Here is a 24,309-nt window from a genome sequence, read left to right on the forward strand (position 1 = left end):
GACCCCCTCCACCTCCTGGGACAAAACGGCCCCCAGCCCTCTGCTGGATGCATCCATCTGCAGACGAGCAGGGAGAGAAAAGTTAGGTGTATAGAGGAGCGGTTCCCCATGGAGAGCCTGTTTTACCCTCTCAAATGCCTGCTGTCATCGCTTCGTCCACTGGACCCGATCTGAGGCACTCTTTCGGGTCAGATCCTTCAGGGGACTGGTCAGCTGGAATACATGTCCTATAGTAGCCTGCCAGCCCCAAGAACTGTCTCGCCTCTTTTTTATGCCTCCGTGACGGCACAGCCGTGGACGGAGGCATTATGTTTTTGGGTTGTCCGTCCGTCTGTCCGTCCAATCCCGATTCTCGTGATCTCCTGATATTTCTTCAAATTTGGCACAAACGTCCACTTGGACTCAAGGATGAACTTGATTTTGGTGGTCAAAGGCGGAGGCATACAACTGCGAGGCGGTATTTCTAGTTTGTCTTGGGCCGAGAGCAGGCCGCAGTCGCTGCCTTCTTATTCACCTGGGGACGCACCTGCCCTCCACCCAAGTGGTATCCCAGATACCGTTCCTCTCTCCGTCCAACTGCACACTTCTTCAGGTTGGCCGTAAGCCCCGCACGCCTGAGGGACTCAAGCACCGCCCCCATGCTGCTCCCAGTTGTCACTGTGAATGATCACATCATCCAAGTAGGCAGCAGCATATGCAGACTGAGGTGTTGAAACGTGGTGCCCCAAACAGCCCGAAAGGAAGAGTGACAAATTGGTTTGAGCCATACTGAGTGGAGAAGACCGTTTTCTCTTTGGACCCCGGCGACAAGGGAATATTCCTGTAGCCCTTGGTCAAGTCCAGCGTCATGAAAAAACGAGTAGTGCCCAACTGGTCCAGGAGGTCATCGACACTAGCATTGGGATAAGCGTAAAAACGTGAGACCTCATTCACCTTGTGATATTCAACACAGAACCGTACAGACCCATCCTGCTTATGTACTAACACAATGGGCCTGCACCATGCACTGGTTGATTCTTCTATTACTCCCATTTCTAGCATATCCTCTAATTCAGCCTGCACAATTTTCTTATTGTGCTCCGGCAGCCTATAGGGTCTGGAATGTGCTGTTACTCCAGGAAAGGTTTCAGTATGGTGGTGAATGAGATTTGTGTGCCCTGGCAGGGGAGGGAACACATCCGAAAAGCGTTGCATCCGCCCTCTGGGTCGGCGAGAGATTATCAAAAAGGACTGGGGTGGAATTGGCTGCTTTTGTCACCTCAGGTCCCAACTCATCTCTCTAAATTTCCGAAGTAACCAGAGAGACAGGGACCACCTCTCTCCATGCTTTCAATAAATTTAAGTGGTAAATTTGTGTTGCACCACCCCTGTCTGATCACACAATCTCCGACTTGCTGTTTAACCACAAACGGCCCTTGCCACTTCTGTAATGCGAGTAATTCTGGGCTAGATGAGGGATGCAATACAAGTACCTTATCTCCCGGTGAAAATGTCCTCAGTGGAGCGCCTCTATTATATGAGCGCCGCTGATGTGTGGAGTTTTGCTCGCAGGTCCAGAACATATTGAATTTAATTTTTATTCGCGCTTGGACCCTCCTCCCAGCTTTCTTTAACCAGGTCCAATATACAGCGTGGTCGACGACAAAAAAGCAGCTCAAAGGGAGAAAATCTGGTGGAGGCCTGGGGCACCTCATGCACTGTAAATAATAGAGGGTTCAACCACTTATCCCAATTTTTGCTATCCTCGTGTACAAACTTACATATCATTGTTTTAAAGTATTATTAAACCGCTCAGCCAGTCCGTCCGTTTGCGGATGGTACACAGAAGTCTGGATCGATTTAATTCCTAATAATTTGTATAGTTTGCGTAGTGTGCGTGATATAAAGGAAGTGCCACGATCAGTTAGAATCGCTTTTGGGATTCCAACTCGAGAGATTATCTGAAACAATGCTTGTGCAACACTCTTAGCCAATATGCTGCTCAACGGCACTGCTTCAGGGTATTGCATTGCACGTCGCCAGCACTCCTGCCCAGACATCTGAGGAGGCAGAAGGAGTAGCGGCGAACGCCGCGTCCACTATCGACGAGGGTCCGGCAGGTGGTCTTGTCCTCAGAGACCGGAATTCCCTCGGAGCAGGAGCAGCAGATGGGGCAGTATATGGAAAGCGAGGCTGGTAGGTGTTTAGATGATCCTCCTTAAGGGCTTCCAGCGAGATGGGACGATGGCAGTGCACCAAGTCAGCGGCAGCAGTCAGCAGGCTTAACAAGAATTGCTTGAGTTTCACCTGCTCGACCACCTCCGCTGCTTTAGCCACCGGTTTGCAGCGTCCCGGAGTTGCTGTGCTAAGGCGAAGGGACAACCAGTGTCCTCATAATGGAGGGACCTGAAACAGCGCCGGTGATCTTCAGGGGTCCACCCGACCCGGTCAAGGATCGCTCACTTCAGGTCCTCGTAGCTGGCCCTCGAGAATGCCGGCAGGCTGTGCGCTGCTTGCTCTCAAACGTAGCCAGGTATACCTCCATGTCCTCCGACTCCCCCAAGTGGGGCATCTGTAGCCCAGCACACCTGCCCGCTGAGGCAACCGCGGGCTGTTGACCAGCTGGGTCTGGGCGCAGCAAACTTCGCAGGAGAGCCTGGAGTTTGGTCACACAGTTTTTTCCTCAAGATTAATAAAATCAAACGAGCAATCATTTTTGCAAAAAATAAAGTAACATAGATCTTAGGAATTCAGAAGATGCGACCCCCTCAACCTGTGGTTCAAGTTGACTGAGGTGTCCACCTGTTCACCCACCAGCAAAGAAGTAACCATAGCTAAGAGTGTCTAAAAGAATTCTCCTGGTTAAGGTACGAGGCAGGCAATATTCACTGCAGTCAATGTGGAGTGGAGATTGCAGGTCCCAGTTTGCAAAACGGCAGCCAAGATAGGCTCGCTTGTTGTTCGATATTCAAATTCAATCATGGATAACTTTTTATTGTAAGTTTTCTTTGTGAAAAAAATCCCCACGGACAGAAAGCGTACCTGCGTCCGCCATGTGTGCTGTCTGGGTTAAATTTCAATGCCTATATTTCATAATTCAGTGACCAAGAGATTTCAGACTTGCATTTTGTAGAAGGTAATTTGTGTTTTTTTTTTTCTCAATTTACCGTGTCTGCCCCTCATTCTTATGTCAACGAATAATACCAACAATGTCAGAAATTTTTGTTTCCTGCGAAGTAACCCTATGACAAAGGTGTCTGAAATGAATCGGTAATATGTGTGGATTTTTCATACCCTTTGTAACTGTAAACAAGTGTGAATCCGCAATAGCTGCGATCGCACACGCGCATGCATCCATGTGTGCATGTATCCATGCACACACAAACACGTGACCTCTTCTTTGGTTCATGACCAACCTTTCCACAAAATCTGTGAATCCATTCAGGAGTTAATGCGCCTTTTTGTGATAGGCCACGCCCATCGCCACGCCCCCTCACACAAATATGTGACCTCTTCTTTGGCTCATGACAAACCTTTCCACAAAATCTTGTGCAAATCTGTGAATCCATTCGGGAGTTATGTGCCTTTTTGTGATAGGCCACGCCCATCACCACACCCCTCACAAACCCTCACACAAACATGTGACCTGTTCTTTGGCTCATGACCAAGCTTTCCACAAAATATTGTGCAAATCTGTGAATCCATTCGGGAGTTATGCGCCTTTTTGTGATAGGCCACGCCCATCGCCATGCCCCCTCTTGGTCAATTGGCCTTGAAAGTTACTCAGATCTACCTTCAGTCATGACCAATGTCCATGCCAAATTTCAGCCTCCTGGGGCGAAAACTGTGGTCGCTACAGGGTGGGACACTTTTTGTGGACCAACCGACCGACTGACTGACCGACCAACAGACACAGCTATAGAGCTGCCGGTCGCAGCTAAAAATGTTTATTATCAATTAAAGGTTTGTTGCATTAGTGCAGAAATTGAGAGGCATCAATTGTAAAGCGCTTTGGATAAAAGCGCTATATAAATGCAGTTAATTTACCATTTTACCATTTACTAAACCTACGTTCAGAAGTATTTGCATTTAAGCTAGCTGATGTGCACCTCATGTAATTTTCGAAATGTAATTATGGAGCGTTCCCATACAGGTAACGCTGGCTACATAAAGATACTGTAGCTATACTGGATTAACTCTAATCGAATAGGTTAGTTATTAAGTACACAGCAGGTTTCAAGGTTCATTGGTGACAATAATCTCAATCATCTGGATGAAGTGGATCCCAAGTAAATCTTTTTGCAAGCTTTTCCTGATTTGTGAACCCTTTCATTAATTTAAAATTATTTTTATAAACCATGTTCTATAACTCATCATGGACTTGGAATACACTATTCAAATTAATTTTGCCACTTAACCAAAACACATAATGGCCTTAGTCCAACTCTACGATATCTGAAAGAGGGTATATATAAATGGTATATTCAGTACCCCATTATGGGCCTTGAAGAAGATATTCAGAAGCCTACTGCTCATTAACCAAACTAGACAGTATATTAACTTAATTCCAAGTGTACATGGACAAAGATCCCATGTGCTACTATTCATTCACAACTTTTCTAACTTTTATTACCAACAGACATACAACTGCTGTCCACTGTTAATTATGAAATTGCTGGTGCCCCTAACTTTTTGAGTTTGGGAGCACTGGTGCAAGTAAGTAAAAAAGTTAAACTGAACACAGACAGGGTTTTTTTTGCATCAATATGTGAAGAGTTTAACCCTGCATTCACACAGTGAGTGATTTGGTTGAGTTGCTCAAGGGTAGGCTGACGGAGGGGAAAGAGCTTCCTGTTGTGTTCTCTTAGTGGTCTTGTGCAGCTACACATTTTTGAAGATAAATAATGGCATTACACAGTGCATCAAAGATGTATTTTTGCCATGTGGCCTTACAGATTTACTCATTGGCACATCTCAGGTTAACCCCTATGTGCAATCCCCCTAGTGGTCGGCACATCAGCGTGCCTAGATTGCTCAACTCAGACATTCATTGCTCCTGTAACCGAACTATGAGTTAAAAACAAACTCTGTGTTCTAGCTTTATTAGTAGATGATACGTGACAACTATGCCGAATACGGAGTTTCGAAGCGACACCATTGTCGCGCAGGTCTTCCATATAGCAAGCACCCCCTCTCTGCAGTCTCATCTGCAACTACACCCCCGCACATGACACACTGGACAGTAGTGTCTATCTGGGCATTCATAAAAATATTCTTTCACAACCAAAAATTTGTATTCCGTCATAGCAACAAGATAAACCCAACAATAGCCCTAAGATATGTCAATACAGCAATGAAAATGCTGCTCACTGAATAATTAAACAAGATACATTTTTCTAAAATTATACCATGTCATTCTACTCTCAGAATTGTTGCATCCCAAGTCCGCCCACAATACAATAACATGGAGAACAAAAATTTGGATGCAACAAAGTCACTTGTGCCCAAAACAAAGCAAAGTCCAAAAGAAACTTCCCAAAGTAACATAAACGCATTTATTAGAAACAGACAAAAATAACAATACCAAAAAACCATAAGATACAGTGGCCCCAAAAAGTATTTGGACACTTAAGCCATGCTTAAAAATGTATGGATTTCATTGAATTAAATAACAAAATTTTAAACCAAGTGGCATTTATGTTAAAGACAGATACCTTAAGCACACCTTTCAAGCAAAACATTTCACAAAAAGATGTTTGTTAGGTTTTAAATTATAAAACAATAGATATACTGTTCCAAATTAGGACAAAAAAGTATTTGGACACTCAAACCTATACTGATTGTGAAACTTAGTGGAACATGTCCATGGTTAATTTGATGATGAACTACACCTGTGGTTGGAGCACCTGTGTGAAATTAAGGATAATTGACTCATTTACCCACTATAAATGATCTTGGAGCAAGCAATTGTTTGAAAGTAATTGCAAAAATGGCTAAGAAAAGTGAAGTAAGTTCTGAGAAAAGGTCTAGCATCATTTGTTGGCACAAAGAAGGCAACTCTATTCGACAGATCAGCAAAAAACTTAATCTCCCATCTTCCACAGTTGGATATATTGTAAAAAAAATTCAAAGATGAAGGACTTGTGAATGAGAACAGAAAGCGCAGAAGCAGACCCAGAAAGACCACCAGCAAACTGGACAGGATAATTGTTGGTAGCATCAAGAAAAACAGGCGAGAAACAGCAGCAAGGATTGCCTCAGACATCAACAAGAATTACCAGATACAACTCAGTTCACAGACCATTCGAAACAGGATCAATGAGCATGGGTACAGAGGGCGAGTAATGCGGCGAAAACCATTCATTAGCCTAAAGAACAGGAAAGCCAGGGTAAAATTAGCAAAAGAACATGCGCACAAAGACGGCAGCTTTTGGAGAACTGTCTTATTTTCTGATGAGTCCAAATTTAACCTCCATGGATCTGATGGCAGAGCATTTGTGTGGAGAAAGCCAGGAGAAGAATTCCAACCGGACTGCACTAAAGGTACTGTAAAGCATGGAGGTGGAAATGTGAAAGTCTGGGGCTGTTTTTCTTACAGTGAGCTTGTGTGCATTGATGGAATCATGAACTCTGAACTATACAGATGCATTTTGGATGCAAACTTACAGAAATCAGCAAAGAAATTATTCAAACGACAGAAGTGGCTCTTTCAGCAGGATAACGCCTGTTGAACGAATACTTTGCCAAAAAGAAAATTTCAGTCTTAGAATGGCCGTCCCAGAGCCCTGACCTAAACCCTATAGAGCATCTATGGGGTGCAATGGAGAAGAAAATGTCAGGCCGTCGATGCACTCGTGTGGATGAATTGAAAGCTTTGCTGGCTGAAACGTGGAGGAAACTTTCACCACAGCTGTTCATGAAACTAATTGATTCCATGCCCAGACGTTGTCAAGAAGTTTTGCGAAGTAAAGGGTGGCAAACTAAATACTAAAACACTTGATCTTTATTGAAGGCATTATTGAGTGTCCAAATACTTTTTTGTCTTCATTTTCAGCAGTATATCTATTGTTTTATTGTTTTAAAGCCAACCAACATCTTTTTGTGAAATGTTTTGCTTGAAAAGTGTGCTTAAGGCATCTATCTTTAACATAAATGTTATTTGGTTTGACATTTTGTTATGTAATTCAATAAAATTCATAAATTTCTAAGCATGGCTTCAGTGTCCAAATACTTTTTGGGGCCACTGTATATACAAAGAGTTGTTGGTGTTGGACCAGACACAGGTTAGGCGAAAGCAGGGCGTACAGAAGACTACTAACCCTGATCTAATAGAAATAATCATCTTTCTCCTGATAAAAAAAATAAAATAAAAAAAATGGTGAGTCTTCAGCAGTTTTCATAATCTGAACTTAAACCTAACTAATACATGCACTTAAAAGAAAAAAGAACATTATCTGTCCAAACACCATACATAAAGCATTCATCAAACAAAGCTGCAAAAGTCTATATCATCATGCAGGGTCCATCCACAAAACTGCTCAGCAACGCATCTTTCTTCTTCAGCTGCTGCAGGGTTATGTAGGGCCAGAGGGAGGTGAACCAATCCGGCAATCAGCAGCTGAATCTTGCCTCTGAAGACTTGTATGGCTTAAAGGGGAATTGCACTTTCAAACACAAAAAATGAAGGTCGATACATTCATCAGAAGAAAATTAGAAATAAAATAAGCCCATATGGGTTTTAAAGTGTAATTCCCCTTTAACTTGTTTTGAATGCCCTCAACTATGGAAATATGTTGTAAAATCCACACAAAAGCCCTGTTTTTTTTTTTTTGAAGCCCTGTCTTTAATGGGAATTTTAACCTACGGAGGTATTTATTTTTTTGACGCGCAGTATACTTTTGGTAGATGCCATGTTGCCGCTTTCCATGCGCCATGAAACCATTAGCCGTGGACAATGGGGTAGATCTTCAACGCACCTCCAATACAAACAAACTAAAGGTCCACTCAAAAATAAAACTCAAAATGTTTATTATAGGCGTTCAGTACTCAAACACTTTCAGCGGTTCCAAAGCATTAATAAACAATGAAAATTCTATTTACGAGTGTTGAATTCTAAATGCAATGATAAATGTGGTGTGGTTAAAAAATTGTATGGTTACCCCTGGTTGTATCACATTGAATTCCTTCAAGGCAGGTTTCCATTTAAAGGTAATGCATCCATAATCCATTTAAGGTGAGTATGACTGAAGGTAAGGTTAATTGCAATTACCATGGTTTAAGTTAGGTGGGGTTATCATTCCAAAATGTGTTGATGTTAAGGTGAATAATGATGGTTAAATAAACAGGATTATGTATAAACAATTAATGATTTCAAAAAACATGATTAGTTATGTATATATAAAAAACGAATTAGTCAAACACAAAAATATTCTACTTCAAGAGAAATGGCTCTAGCAGTTGCACTGGAGGTTAGCTCATTTGTTTTGTCCAGCAGTTGCGGTTATTAATGGTGAAAAAAATCAATATAATGCCACAGAATTTGTGCGTGAAGTGATATATGGGAATAGGGTGGATTCAATAAACATCTTGGGTTTCCAGCATGTATTATTGCAAAGTATTATGCTTTTAAAGGAGGTATTATCACCAGTTTAAGCTTATATCATAACATTATTACACGTTGTTTGTATATATACAATGTTACGTCAATTAAATTAATGGGGATGATGACACGTTTCAGTTTCACCAAAAACAATAGCTTGACCAATATGGTAAAGTGACTTTGAACAGCTGCTGATAGAAAGTGCAGCTCTTTACAACAGGAAACCTTTCCATCTCTGTTGGCCTAGGCGAGCATTTGCTGCACAGACATGATCTTTAGTCTTATACCCTACTCTCATCTCCTCCGATCTTCATCGTTTTAAGGGCTGTTCTCTGTGCTTTCCTCCTGAGTAATGTCCCGTTCTAGCTTGATTTGAAAAGGCTGAACAGAATACATTTTCAATGCTGCTCTATGGACAATAGCAATGAACCAACACCTGCGTAACCATTTTACGTCACTACCCAGAGTGCATTGCCATGGTAATAACAATGGCGTCCTACGAGTTGATGGATTTAAAAAAAATATTTAAATAACTAAATACTTTCATGTGGTTTTAATAACATATTTATATAATTGAGGGAGAGAGAAGCACAGATCACCAACACATAATCCCAATTAATTGTTTTTAAGTGGACATAACCCCACTTAACTTTTTAAGTGGAAGCATGAATGTAATCTAATGATAAATACCATGCAATAATATGAGATCCCACCATCTTTGTACTATTGTCTTCTAGGCTGTTGCTGTTGTTTCTGAGGGCCTGGAGTGTTTTGGGGGCCAGGGGTACATGGAGGACACAGGCTTACCCAGAATGTTACGGGATGCACAGGTGGGCTCTAAAGCAGTGGTTCTCAAACTCAATCCTGGCGTACCACTGTTGGTACCACTGCTGGTTTTTGTTCCAACTGCATTTCCAGTCCCAGAATTTTGGCAAGCTGCTAATTTCCGCTTTTTATGTTTAGAGGAATTATTTACACTCTAAAGCCGCATGTCAGAACTAGCAATGCATGCTATGAAGAATAAAAGTCCCTTATTCACATTGTGCTATATTGCAAAAGATTACATAAAGAGAGGTAAAAAAACAAGTAATGTTTTAACTGATCAAGTTAAATGTGGATCAGTAGGCTACTAATTTGTGAAAGTGTGGACTCTTGTTCATGAGCGTGCCACCCAACTCACTAGAGGGTGAGACTTCTCATTTATATTAATAGGCTGCTATTTTCTATTAGCTAGTAAAATTTATGTCTTATTTACTGTGACTACAGCTAATTATGCAATCAGTGAATGGGACTGCCTAGTAATCGTGTTATGCATATGAAGCATAGCTTAAATGAGTTTCAGAAAACTCCTGTTTAGTGCTTTAAATGTCTTCATCGGATGTGGGAAAATTGATGTATCTGATGGTACACCATGAGAGTGTATCCAGCACTACAGACATTACTCAATAAAATGCATGGACTGTGGTATTCCAACTGCGGTGGCAATTGTTGAATTGATCAGATGCACCTGTAATGTAAGGTTATTTCTATACGTAGATGCTTGTCAGGGAAGTTTGTCATGGATTTTTGTCTTTTATTTTTTGGCAGTTCCGTGACTTTACACGTTTTTAGTGCTTTCCATGATTTTTTGTCAGTTTTTGATGGTAACAGTCAGCCTTAATCTAGCCTAGTCAGTTGTTGCAATCAAACGTTGATGCTCCTTCTACAATTACCTCACAATGTAGGCTGCATGTATAAAAACTAACTCTAAAGAAATACATACAAACACATGGGAACACACCTGTTTCATAAAATTTGTTTAGTAATACAATTTAAGCATGCTCGGCTTTGTGGTCTCGGCATTTGCCTCCCACCTGTAGGGTTTTTGTTGCTGTTAACCCCGATTTATGCACTTGTTTTCTCATTGTAATCTGCTAGTAATGTACTCTATTGTAATGATCAAACACTAAACAAACACTGATCAAGCTTCAAGCTGCTATGTATGGGAGACCAAAAATGACAAAATTATAAAAATAAATGAATAAATAAATATAAATGCAAGAAAAATGTAAAAATAAATGAATGTACGCAGAAACAAATGAATTGGTAAAATCTGGCGTACAGTAAATGGTTATTTCTGGATTTATTTATTTATTCATTTCTGTATATATATTTATTTCCATATTTGTTTTTTGATTCATTAATTTCTGTATATATTTATTTTCGTATTTATTTCTTGATTAGTTTATTTCTGTATATATTTTTTTTCATATTTATTTCTGTATTTCTCCCTCCATATGATAATGAAGGGCGTGGTCTTTGCATTCAAGCTATCAAGCCGAAAGGCGGGGAGTAGGAGGTCAGCGCAGGCATGCTCGGAGAGAGATAGTGCGTAGTTCCTAGATAAGATATATGATCCAGTATCCTAAATCCAGTTAAGATGGACTCGTACATCTAGGCAAACTTTAATTGATAGGAGGCTTGTTGCCGTAAGATCTCAGACTAACCTTATGCCATACTTTGCCATCCTATGGTGAACTGTTCTCACAAACCCCTAAAAGAGTTTCAATGCCATGGACAGACAAACCAGAAAATAAATAACTCACCACAGCTTCTATGTGTAATATGTGAGTCCAATGTAGTCTGATTTTGGAGTGAAACATTCAGGTGAAGAGCCACTTCCTCCAAATTGCTGAACACTACAGGGTCAACCTATGCAGCTAAATGGAACAAATTGTCAAAACATCCATGTGAAATAATAAATAACCGGGACTACCATGTTAGCCAGTCTTAAACCTCTGGCTACAGTTGAGGCTAAAAGTTTATTTCAGCTTTTATGTACTATATCAGATTTTCAGTGGGTTAAAAGTTTACATACACCTTTTAAGTATTTGGTGGCATTACCTTTTAATTGCTTAACTTGAAGCAAACACTTGGAGTAGCCTTCCACAAGCTTCTCACAATACTTTGCTGAAATTTTTGCCCTCCTGACAGAGCTGGTGTGACTTAGTCAGGTTTGTGGGGCTCCTTGCTCGGACACGCCTTTTCAGTTCAGTCCACAAATTTTCTATGGGATTCAGGTCAGGCTTTGTGATGGCCACTCCAATACTTCCACTTTGTTGTCATTAAGCCATTTTGTTACAACTTTGGAGGTATGCTTAGGATCATTGTCTTCCTGGAAGACCCAGTTGCGACCAAGTTTTAACTTTCTTTCTGATGTCTTGAGGTGTTGCTTCAATATTTCTTGATAATCATCCTTCGTCAGTCCCTTTTCCAGCAAAACTCCCCCACAACATGATGCTGCCACCCCCATGCTTCACAGTTGGGATGGTGTTCTTCGGATTAAAAGCCTCACTTTTTTTCCTACTTACATAGCACTGAACATTATGACGAAACAGTTGAATTATTATTTAATCTGACCAGAGAACACTCCTCCAAAAGGCTAGGTCTTTGTCCTGGTGATCACTTGCAAACCTCATTCTGGCTTTTTAATGCCAGTTTTGGAGTAGGGGTTCTTCCTTGCGCAACAGCCTTTCAGGCCATGGTGATGTAGGATTCTCTTAATGGTGCATGTAGATACTTTGGTACCTGATGCCCCCAACTCCTTCACCAGTTCCTTTGTTGTTGTCTTGGGGTTCAGTTGAACCTTTCTGACCAGTTTGTTCAAGTTTGTTCAGCCCTGGGAGTTAATTTGTGCCTCCTTCCTGAATGATGCAGTGACTGTGTGGCCCCAAGATTTTTATATTTGCATACAATTGTTTGTACAGATTCTTGTGGTACCTTCATTTGTTTTGAAATTTCTTCTAAGGAGGAACTGGACTTGTGGAGGTCCACAATTTTTTTTTCTGAGGTCTTGGCTGAGTTGCTTGGATTCTCCCATGGTATCAAGGGCAGAGGCAGTGACTTAAAGGTACAGTAGGCCCTTAAATACAGCTACAGGTGCCAATTAACTCCCAATTAACTCCTAATTATGACAATTAGCCAATCAGAAGCCTCTAAAAAGTCATTGCATCAATTTCTGGAATCTTCCTGACCGTTCAAAGAGACAGTCAACTTGGAATACATAAAATAGGCTAACCTATTTTTCATTGATGTTAAATTATAGTTAAATATGAGTTAAGTATATTTATGAAGATGAAGTTTGAGTTGAACAAATCCAATCATTTTATCAGTTTTGCTTTACAGTAGACGTTGGAGCCATTTTGGCAAATTAGTAGACTATGTATTGTTGCAAGCGTGTCCAATGTCAGACTAGGCAGATCTTGAGGAATAGTTTTTTGCATTTTTTTTTTTTTTGCAAACCAGAGTTTCCAATACATGGAGGATTAGACTGACTCAGAAGCCCAGATTACAAGCCTTTTTATACTTCACTACTGTAAATCACGAACATACGTGTTACCCTGCGTTCACACAACGAGCAACTCGGTTGATGGATTGCTCAAGTGTACTAGGCTGAGGGAGGGGCAGGAGCTTCCCGTTGTATCCTCTTAGTGGTCTCATGCAGCAACATATTATTGAAGAGAAATAACAGCATAATCATAGATTTGCCATATAGACACACATCCTCTCCTTTCATTTTTATAGTTATATCAGGACACTGATAAATATTATTTTTACTGTTATCTCGCCATAAATCTCTCTCTCACTAGTTAGCTGTCTAGCTAGTGATCTCTCCATATCAAATTTAAAAATTCAAACCGCTTTATTGGCATGACAAATACAGGCATTTTTGTTGCCAAAGCAGGTTGCATAAGAAAACTATGTACGATATGGATGATAGATCATAATAATAATAATAATAATAATAATAATAATCCTAAAACCAAAATTACCATGGGATGTTAGGTGTGTGTGTGTGTTGTGTGTGTATGCTTGTGTGGGCTTATACATGTGTATGCTGTGTGTTTGTAGTATGTGTTTGTAGTAGTTGCCAAATTCTTGATTGATGAGTGGACCCAACACCACACTGCTATAAAGAGCAATTGGTTCAATTATAGCTTCAATGATTTTAAGCCAAATTCTAATTGGAGTTTCTAAAGAAATTTGTTCTTTTATTGTTAATTTATTGCAATGTTGAAATGCCCCTAAATAATTTTAGAAAGAATGTTCAATATAATATGTTCCTCACATGAATTTGTGTTTAGTTCCCTGAGATCTGGATCTTTTTTGGAATGTCATAATTTTAGTTTTATTCAGGTTTACTGCCAGGGCCCAGGTCTGGCTGTACTGTTCTAGCAGATCTAGGCTTTGCTGTAACCCCTGTTCAGTGAGGGACAGCAGAACCAGGTCATCTGCATAGAAGGGGCTGGTTAGCTGCCTAGCTGACGATCTCTTCATCTCTCTCCCTAGCTAGCTAGCAAGCAAGTTAAAATTGCTGTCCAAACATAATTTGTTTTAGACGCTTGTCCCTGTACTCTTTTTAAAAAATGTTTTATAACACAAAGTGTGATTGTACCATCATGATAAGTTGTTCCTCCATTTTTCTTCACTGAAGAACAATAATTCACAAAATGGTATCATATCGGTTGGAGAAATAGAAAGCCAGAATCTCTGATTGGCTGTTGATGGGCAATGCTCGCAAAACGTTGGGGCATTGCCCAGTTGCTAGGGGGTTGCTGGACGTCACTCAGCTGAAAAGAATGAGTGGACTTCCGGCAACTAGTCAACCAAGTTATATGAACATGGTTACATTACCTAGCCCTTCTGTGGCTAACTAGAGACATTACAGTCCGTAGCTGAGGCTAACTAACTACACAGTCTCACTACAGTATAAAGTACATGCATGTGTACTTTCTACATGGCAATATTTAGCCTCGGTGGTTGGCTAACTGGAACTGACACTGCTCTTTTGTAGAAAGTCTTTGAAATCTCTGACATTCCACTGATTTTCATTCAGCTAGTTATGGATTGGGCTTTTCCTGTGGTTAAGTCCCAGAAAGCCTGCGACTCCCTGTTGGATCTGCGCTAGCTTCACAGACAGCTTTACAGTCATTAGTAATAATAATAATACAGTTTATTTATATAGCGCTTTCCATCATACAGAGATGATCTCAAAGTGCTTCACAGAAGGCAACAATAAAACAGTAAAAAAATAAAATAAGAAATGTAAAATCACTGGATGATAGTAAAACAGTGCATTAATATAAAATCACATACATTTTATCTGTATCATGGAATGGATAAACAGGGATAGGTACACTGATAAAAATGGGTTTTAAGCCTGGCTTTGAATGCCGAGACTGACTGTGCCAAACGTAGGCGATTGGGCAGACTGTTCCAAAGGCGTGGTGCCATGGAGCAAAAAGCTCGATCACCCACAGTACGAAGCCGAGTTATGGGAACTGCTAAGAGGCTATGACTGTTGGACCTCAGTAAGCGGTGGGATTCCAAGGGAGACAGGAGTTCAGAAAGGCAGGAGGGGTCATCGCCATGCAATGCGTTAAAAACCAGCAGCAGTATCTTGAAGTCAATCCTGAAGCTGACCGGAAGCCAGTGGAGCGCAGCCAGGACAGGAGTGATATGCTCAAATTTCCTGTTTCTGGTGAAAACTCTGGCTGCACTGTTCTGGACAACCTGTAGCCTCTGGACTGACCTTGCAGGAAGCCCACTGCATTACAGTAGTCAATTCTTGAGGAAATAAGAGCATGGATGAGTTTATGAAGGTCGGGGCAGGGAAGAATCGGATGCAAGCTAGCTATGTTCTTGAGATGAAAGAAGGACTTTTTACAGACCGATTTGATATGTGTGTTGAATGTAAGTGAGGGGTCGAAAACAACACCAAGGTTTGTGACAGAGCTGGATGGAGAAATGACATGGCCATCAATGGTGGGGGTGATTATGGGATTGTGTTTTAGTTGATGTGGTGTGCCAGTAGGGCTTCGGTCTTGCTTCCGTTCAGCTGGAGAAAGTTTATGGACATCCATGCTCTTATTTCCTCCAAGCAGGTATTAAGCTTGATTAGGGCAGTGAAGGGGTCAGGTTTGGTTTCGATATAAACCTCAGTATCATCGGCGTAAAAATGGAAGTTGATTTAGTATATAATAGGTGTCAGACAAACAAAGAAGGGACAGCACATTTGTTCGGAGAAAATATTTTTTATTCTTTTAAAGATACAAATTCTCATCTGTTATGTTCATTGCTAACCACTAGCTCCATATGCTGTGTTTTTATGCTATGTGTCCAATTTACCTGACTTGGCTAATCAGCGCTGTTTAGCCACATCATGCTATGGAAGTAAAAATTCAGTAGCATGGTCGTGTGATTAATATGATTTGTGATGATTAATATTTTTATACTCTACTTCCCAGAACCAGAGGGAAATAAAGATCAAATGCTTTAGAGCCAAATTAAGTACAATGTTAAAAATGCAACCCTCTCGCCCAGTCATTTTAGAGCAGGGGTTCTCAGCCTTTTGTAGACCAACCCCCCCTATTGTATGTTCAAGTCCCATACTGCCCCCCCCCCCCCAACAAAAATTGAATTATCAGCCCCAAATGTAGGTTATTATTTGTTGATGTTCGTGATATTATGTTATTTTTTCTTTTAATCAAACAAGCCCCTACCTATGCTGGTTAATTTTCAGACAAGAACTACATTTTAGCTATGTGTCATACCCTTGGCTGCCACCAGAGGGAAGCAAATGACTTATGTCTTTTCTAATCTTTCGTATTCACTGCCTTACATTTGCTGGCTGTGATCTCTTGTGCTTCTTGTTACTCATTGTAATCGTGCTTATTTTATTATAGTTTATTAAATAACTCTTCATTGTTTATCCTTGTTCCTACCTTTTGTTTCTCTGTTCACCTTGTAGCCTACCTCTCATAACAATTTGGCATGTTCTTTTTATTTTGAGGCATATGCGGTGTTTTTCATGGACCAAACAAGCCTAGGCGATTGTACAGGAAAAATGTTTTGGCTACAACAGCAGCAGCCTATAGCCCAGCAATTATTTTCCTCATAAATATGCCTATGAATTAGCCTACCGCTACGGACAATGACACAGAAATATGATATAGACCAGTCAAACGTGTTTCACAACAGAAAGGGCAAACAGTAAGAGCAACAGTAAGAGGATGGGTGAAATACTAATGTGAGCCCTGTGCTTGGTGGTTCCCCGCCAGTTTTTTCACCGCTGGTTGGAGAGAGGTGAGCTTCAGCCGTAATGCGCCTGAGGTGGTCAAATTCTATGAAGGTATTATTGGAGCAAAACAACTGAGCACTTGCGACAGTGGAATTTGTAGTCACAGAGAAAAATGCTTTAATGCACACACCCGTATCAAAAAATGTAACTAAATGTAACTTTAAATTTTTTTTCTCTCCCACACACACAACACAACAGTTACACCTTCTCAAATTCTTCATTGCAGGTGCACAAATCCTATTCTACGAATCACAAATTAAGAAACTTATACGCTCACATTTTTGAAACAGTTGCTGTAGTGAATATGGTGCAAAGCACATTCACACACCCGTATCAAAAAATGTGAAGTCATGGACAAAATTTGCATATCCGCAAATCAATATGTGAATTCATGCAATGAGAGTTGCACACCTGTAGAATATTTTCTAACAAATACATTTTTTTTTCTTGGATATTTTTCTAGCACAAACACAAGTCAATAACTACAACTGCTTGAATCTGCCACTACAAGTCTCAAATGCTGTTTTTTTGCTCAGAAATGACTAGTTCCACTCGCTCTCACTTTTGCACCACATATCTCAGTGAAATGTGGAGCAAAAGTGATTTGTGCACCTGTAGAGCCAGGGGTGGGCACTGTTCAGAGATCAGAGAACCCTTTTGGCCAATCAAAGAAGCTTGTTTTGACGCCTGTCCCTTGGCGCTGTCACACCAATTTTGATCCGGGCTGCAAAAATGATCCGGGTGACGCAATGACATTCTAAAACAGTTGTTATACCCATTGTGACGTACTTAAAGTTTCGTTGCAGCGTCCGTTGCTATGCCGATGCTGCCAGCCTTGTTGCATTCTTAAAGATTCTAAGACAACTCGGCAATTTCTCTGGTTTAATGGGTCATTTTCCAGCCTGAAATGCGATCATATTAGTAAATGGCTACACGTCTTCTAATTTGCAAGTAGTTGGCTATCTCCCTGGATATGAATGAAATGTTTTTAAAAGAAAATAATAATAATAAATGCGATTTTATCCACGGAAATGACTATACTAAAAGGCAAAATAAATATTGTGGTCGCGATCGCCGTCATAAACGTCAGAACGAAATCTCACTGACAAAATTTTTTTTAAAGTTCGCTGTCTTTGCAGTGGTTTGGGCTGGAAACGAGCTGTAAGAACGGAATAAGCCCCCAAAGTGAAGCACAACACTGCCTACTGATCGTAGATGAGATCGCTGTGAGGTTTTTGAAGATTGCTTTCTGGAGAGGATTTCAGCTGCATGCTCCCATATTCCTGAAAATGCTGCAGCGTTGGCCAGCTATAAGTGTATACCACCGTATGACTGCTGTGCGTTTCTGTAGCAGTTCTTTGGACAAGGGCAAGATGAAAAAGTGCAATTTAATAACAAAAGGTGTACAGTGAAACACCCATATATACCTCAGCCCTTCAACTGTAGGATTACAAATTCTTGAACAATACAAATATTTTAATTCATTGCCCGTCTGTGGAATACCTTTTTATCAATTATTTGCTCGATAAAATATGTGAATTCTGCTGTGGGAGAGATAATGTCCATGACTAATTTATCCGACACCTTTCATATCATGAAAAATCAATAGCTTTCTTAATGTAATAAATACATTTTAAAACTAAAACACATGCAACCACATTAATACAAGTGAGGTGGCTCCAAAGCTTGGCAAATGAATGCATCTAGTTAGTGACTGAACTTTACTGAATAGAACACATGCAATGGTTAGTTTCAGGCAACATGGTTTGAAAACAGTCACTGAACTGCTAGAAAACAGTCAACAGAACTGCTAGACCCACTTTTCAAACTGCATGGAAAGTGATTAAATGACTACTGCAATTAGTGTCACAACAAACTGGTTAATATATTACAGAATACATCAACATAATGGGGGGAAAACATGATTCGCTGCACTATTTACTTTCATGCCACTTGTACCCGAATTCTTCTGTGGATGGCAGCTGGCCTTGATGCTATGACATTTTTATTAAGCAAAAAAATGGGAGTAATTAAGCAATATTAAGTGGCATGTTCCATTTTTCTTATGTTGATTAAACCTGCTGATGCTTGTTAGCTACCTAGGCTACCGCATATTAATCAGCTAATGTGAAATTATTTGCCTCACTTTTAATAGTTTTCACCGCTACAGTGGGTAATAAAACACATAGTGATGATCAATTTTCAAATAATGGACGTAACAATTTACATATATACCACAACTTTTGTTTTCGAGCATAATTTACTCATTGAGATGTTGCTTGCTTGCAGGACCAACAAAGAAGGAAAAAAAACCCATAGCCAGAACAGTTTTGATACATCTATGTTTTTGGAGGAGGCTTTTGATTGGATAATGTATGTGACTCGGTCAATAAAAACATGCTTTTGACGTACCCCCTTTGCTTTTGACATGCCCCTTGATTTTTACACGCCTCGTACTCCGGTTTCTCTATACTTTTAACTCTCATATGAAACACTGCAGTAGGTTTAAACTGCCTGGGGTGTATCTGCACTTTTGACTGGCTAGCAGTCCAAGCAAGCTTGCATGCTATATCCAAACTATGCAATTTATTTATTGAAATCTGTGTTTAATGTGAAATACGTTGCTCAAACTTACATGCAACCACCTAAAAAAAATATATATATATATATGTGTGTTACATTTAGCATTTTACATCTCCCCTAAAAATGTAAACCTAGTAAAAAGCAACTATTGAAGCAAGGCATGTACGGTGGATCTACTCACTCTGGTATTGATCAGCTAATGGGCCCCAGAAGTCATGCCATCATTCCCTTCAATTTCATTACATTTTCAGGACTTCCAGATCAAAAAAGGTCGACTGCCTATGGGAGAAATTAATGGCATTTTTTAAATTCCTTCAAAATGTATGATATTTGGACGTTTGTTCAATTTCGCCTGTTTTTTATAATCTAAAAAAGATCAGTGTAATTTTAAAGAGCAAATTGATAACGGCTAAGTGGTTAGCGACCTGTCGCATATTATAGGGCTGTATTTCCTGCTACCATTCAAATTGTAAGTGGTTTGCTGTTACCTGTTAGTGTAAGAAAGTATATGCTTGTTTGCTTTGTACAATTGTATATATTGCTGGAAACATCTTTGTTTTTGTCATTGTTGCTGTTCTCAATAGTAGTTTCCTTAAGTTATTTGAGGGCTTTATTTAAATTTCTTTGCTGGCTAACTGTAGCTTTGACCAGCTTGAAAAGCCAGCAGACTAGTTGTGCCGTAAATAACATTGGCAGCAGTGTTAGCTTGCTATCTTACGCCTTTTTGACATTTATTAGCATAACCAAATTCACATTACAGATATCTGTAATGAATTTACAACTAGTCAAAATGCTAATTTAAGATATCTGTAATTACATTTTGACTAGTAAGACTTAAGTTACTTATGCCATTAAATTGTATGGAGCCTTCAATTAAAGATATCTGCAATAACGTTTTGACTATCCAAAACTTAAATTCCAGTTATCTCCATTTAAATTATGATTCAAATTCAAGGTATCTCCACATTAGTTCCGACTAGTGATAATTTAAATTAAAGATATATATATATATATATATATATATATAATTGATCATGATTAAAAATATCTGAAACTAAGATATTACTTCTTAATTGTAGATCTTGAACTGGAGTTACGACTCGTCAAAACTAAACTGGAGATATCCTGAATTTAAGTTATTACTAGTAAAAAGTCCTTTTAAGATATCTACAAAGGAGTTACGGATATCTTAAAAGGAGACAATCTTATTTTGGAGATATCTTCAGTTATCATTCTGACTAGTTGGAATGCATTTATAGATATCTTCAATTATCATTCTGACTCAGATTGATCTGATTCAGTCGTAGATATCAGGTCTTTGTTCTAGTAGTCTTTGACAGGGTTTTCAATCCTGCGGCCCCTGCGCAAAAGGAGCTGCTAAGTATAAATACAGATGTATTGTTACATGTCTGTAACAAGATGACTGTTTTGCCATCTCTTTCCAATTCATGGTAATTATCTTACTTTTTTATTTTTTATTACTACCATAATTTCTATTAAAATTGATCACACCTGGTTTGCAAAACATGAGCGAAGTTATTAAATGTTGAAGGGCTTGCCATAAGGTTGCTGTTAGAAAAAAATCAGTTGGAAAGCGTTGTCAGAATTCAGTGGATCCAGGGCCGTTTAAGAGAAGAATGTCCATAGAGAAATTATGCTTTGATCCTAAAATACATATATGGGCCAAGGTTTTTCTCTGTTTTATGTAAGACTTCTGAGGCACCTGGGAATAACTTGACACCATGACATACTTTTATTGACAGCCGCCTCATTATCATATGGATGAATTAATTTATTTCTGTGGTAATTTATTTTTGCATTTTTCTTCCATGTATATTTATCTATTTTATTAATAATTTTTTCTTGATTTAGGCATTTAAAAAAAAAATAATAATACAGCTAGTCTGGGCTGGGAGTATGTGATTGCTACCTAGCAAGGTAGCTGATTTGAGCTATCATTTATCAAGCGAGAGCCATCTCAGTAGTCACGCATGTTACCGTAAAGTAGGGCTGGGCGATATGACCAAAAATATCATATCATATGATATTTTTCATATTGACAGTATGATGGTAGTATCTGGTTTTCCAATATAAATTATATGAGACAGGTGTAGGAGTAGAGCAATATCAATATTCATATTCGGTCAGAAGCATTACATTTGCTTAGTTAAACTATAAGTCCAGAGTCACAGCTTTACTTGCGTCCTTTGGATTGGTTTTGTTGTGTGAATGCTTTCTGGTTTCCAGTGCGAAATCCTTAGGATGTGGAAATGGGGTGTGCACCCTTTTCTTCAGTTCCAAGACATGCAGCTTGATCCTTGTCACAGGCCTCTTGCCTTGTGGGACTTTCTCTGCACGATACGTCCATTTTGCGTGGCTTTCCTGGAGTGGCTCGTTCCTCCCGCGGCAGGTAGCCAAGGGTATACGCGAGATAACTTTGCTCGGTAGCAGGCCTCGCAAACTCTTCCTGGATTGCGGGCTGCACGCGACAGCGTGACTGGAGAAGATGTGGTGTGTCCAGTGAGAGGAAATGGAATGGAGAGAATGACGCAAAGGTGACCTCTGTCTCTCAAACCGCATACTTCCATGCTTCGAGTGCGCATAGTGAGCATTTTGGTATGTCAGTCCAAACTGAAGTGCGCTAGTGCGGAGCATGGATAAAGTACCCGGATGCGCACTCCGTTTGATCAGAATTTGAAATATAAAAATATTTGTGACCGTATATAAAAATAGTTGAAATGTCGATAACAACCTGTACCTAGTTATGCAGAAAAAGTGTGCTTGTTTTCCTCTGGAAGTTATTTTTTTCAGTACTTCCGTAATTTTTTTCTGTGCTGGCAAGTATATCAGAAGTCGCCCAGCACTAGCATTAGCCACTAAGGGGGCATGTATCGACCACCAGTGGAGATTTAACAAATTGTAGAAGTGTCTCGTCTTGCGTATTTCTGGTTAATATGAGAAAGGGTGGTCCCTACAAGCATTTCTAGCAATCCGAACATATTCACACTTGTAACCCAAGTCGCAGGAAGCAAAATAGCCGTTAGGAAAGCAGTCTGAAACTATGAAGTGACAAGAATTTTCCAGATAGTTATGGAAAAGGTTAAAGCTTATGAGTCAGGTGGCATGCCCCTCTCAATGAACTGTTTTTTTGTGCTATCGTTCTGATTTTTTTTTTTTTTTTGTCATTGACGATTGCTCTGCACATCTATGAATAAACAAATTAGATTTTTGTGTGGTTATCACAAGTAATTTCTTTTTAAAATGTTCATTTTACACTTTCACTTATCTCAGTTAAATCACAGACTGCTAATAAAACCAATTGAATTATGAATACTGCAGTGAGCTAAATGGATAGAGGAGAGATTGACAGAAAGTGGAGTATATAGAGGACTTTGAGAGAGGATAGCGACCAGGATAAATGCGTTAGACTTAGTATAGATAGGCCAGAGGGGATTGATAGAGGACATACATGAGAAAAAATGTAAGATACCGAGGGAGGGATACATTGAGGAAGAGAGTTCATTAATCAATCAGTGTGTGGCTTCAACTATTATATTCAGGTGTAAGTCTTACCTACTCTTTCCACCTTTGTCTAAACCATTTAGATAACATGTTCCTAGGTCAGCAAGAACATGTAATCTAAAGCTTATTTCAATGAAGATTGGCAGCTGACAGTTTATCTGCCTTTTCGATTTATACAGCAGATATACACCTAATTAATAGCTCAGTAGATAGATAGTGCTCTGTTAGATGGTTAGACCTTATATCTAGTGGACTACACAAATAGGAGGGGTCATGCAAATAGATTCCTTGCTTCATACCTGCAATGCATTGGATTTTTGTGGTGTAATTCATTGAGGACTGTGTGAAAGCAGCCCTTCTTCTGTCTCTTTAGAAGCCAGCTGTGCACCCAGGAGTGTTTCTTTCTACATTTCAAGGGTTTCCTCCTCATTTTCATGGATATCCAAAATTGTGAATGCACATAAAGCTTTGCGTTACCTTGTTGAAACATAAAGGACAAAAAACGTGGCAAACAATGTGCCATTATAGTATAAACTGTAAATTCCCTTACAAGGTTACGAAAATAAACAGCATTAGAATGTACCAGCACAATATTGAACAAGAATACGTAACACACTTTATTCTGATGGGCGATTGACTGCAGAGTCATGGAATATCCTTCATAAGACCCAGATTGATAATATTTGTAAGTGTGTAAATTAGGGCTGGGCGATATACCACAACCATGATTATCGAATGCAGTAATGGACTTTGTCATCATATCATGCATTACCTTTTGAACAAGGTCTAGGACCTCTGATGTGAAGTTTTACTGGACACGTTGTGGGGGATGACAAAAGGCAGGCAGTCACTGTCAGATGACACAGTTGAGGAATGAGACAGGCTGGAGTTTAGTTGAATAGAATGGTTCCTTTTAATTGAATGGAAATGAATAAATGAATCGCTTGCACTGGCAGCGTGGAGATGTATGTGTGACTTATGGGAATTTGTCTGAATAATGCTGCAGTAAAGAGGTTAAATAAATAACTCCTAAGACTAAAGGGTGCTGCATAGTAATCCAATTACAGGAAATTGAGAAAACAGAAATACATATATAATTAGTAACCAATATAATTAATCCATGGTATTATTAAGCATTAAGCAATAGTTTGTTCATAGATATATATGTCATATATATGTATATTCATTTCAAATAAATATTTTTGGTGAGTACAGTATGTCTACTTCTATTAAGTATCTAATTATCATATTAAGTAATTAATCAAGCATCGAATGACCCTGCACATCCTATTACGCACCTAAATAAATTTACCAGCGGAAACCACGTCCTACACAAGCCACAAGCCAATTAGATCATTATCAATCACAGCCACGCTTCAGATATCTGTTATCTGTTGGGTGTTATAAGACAGCCAATGGGCAGCAAGGTTGTGCAGCTTCCATGTGATCATGTCATGTATTTTTATTAATCACATGGAAGTATTTTACATGGCCTCTGAAATGTGGT

The 24,309-nt window shown here is 39.6% G+C and overlaps 1 protein-coding gene across 3 annotated transcripts in view; it reads left to right on the plus strand.

The window, feature by feature from the left end:
• The window catches only part of LOC135233091 (acyl-CoA dehydrogenase family member 11-like), an 87,539-nt gene that overhangs the window by 58,152 nt on the left and 5,078 nt on the right, over positions 1 to 24,309 (plus strand). For 2 of the 3 annotated variants that reach the window (XM_064296274.1, XM_064296273.1), the window contains exon 11: positions 9,316 to 9,408. The exons of the other annotated variant lie outside the window; for it this stretch is intronic. In XM_064296274.1, the coding sequence (XP_064152344.1) occupies positions 9,316 to 9,408 (93 nt within the window). The remainder of the gene's footprint in view (positions 1 to 9,315; positions 9,409 to 24,309) is intronic. 3 annotated transcript variants of the gene reach the window in all.

Source organism: Anguilla rostrata, chromosome 10 (genome assembly GCF_018555375.3).
Source record: "Anguilla rostrata isolate EN2019 chromosome 10, ASM1855537v3, whole genome shotgun sequence".
NCBI lineage: Eukaryota > Metazoa > Chordata > Actinopteri > Anguilliformes > Anguillidae > Anguilla > Anguilla rostrata.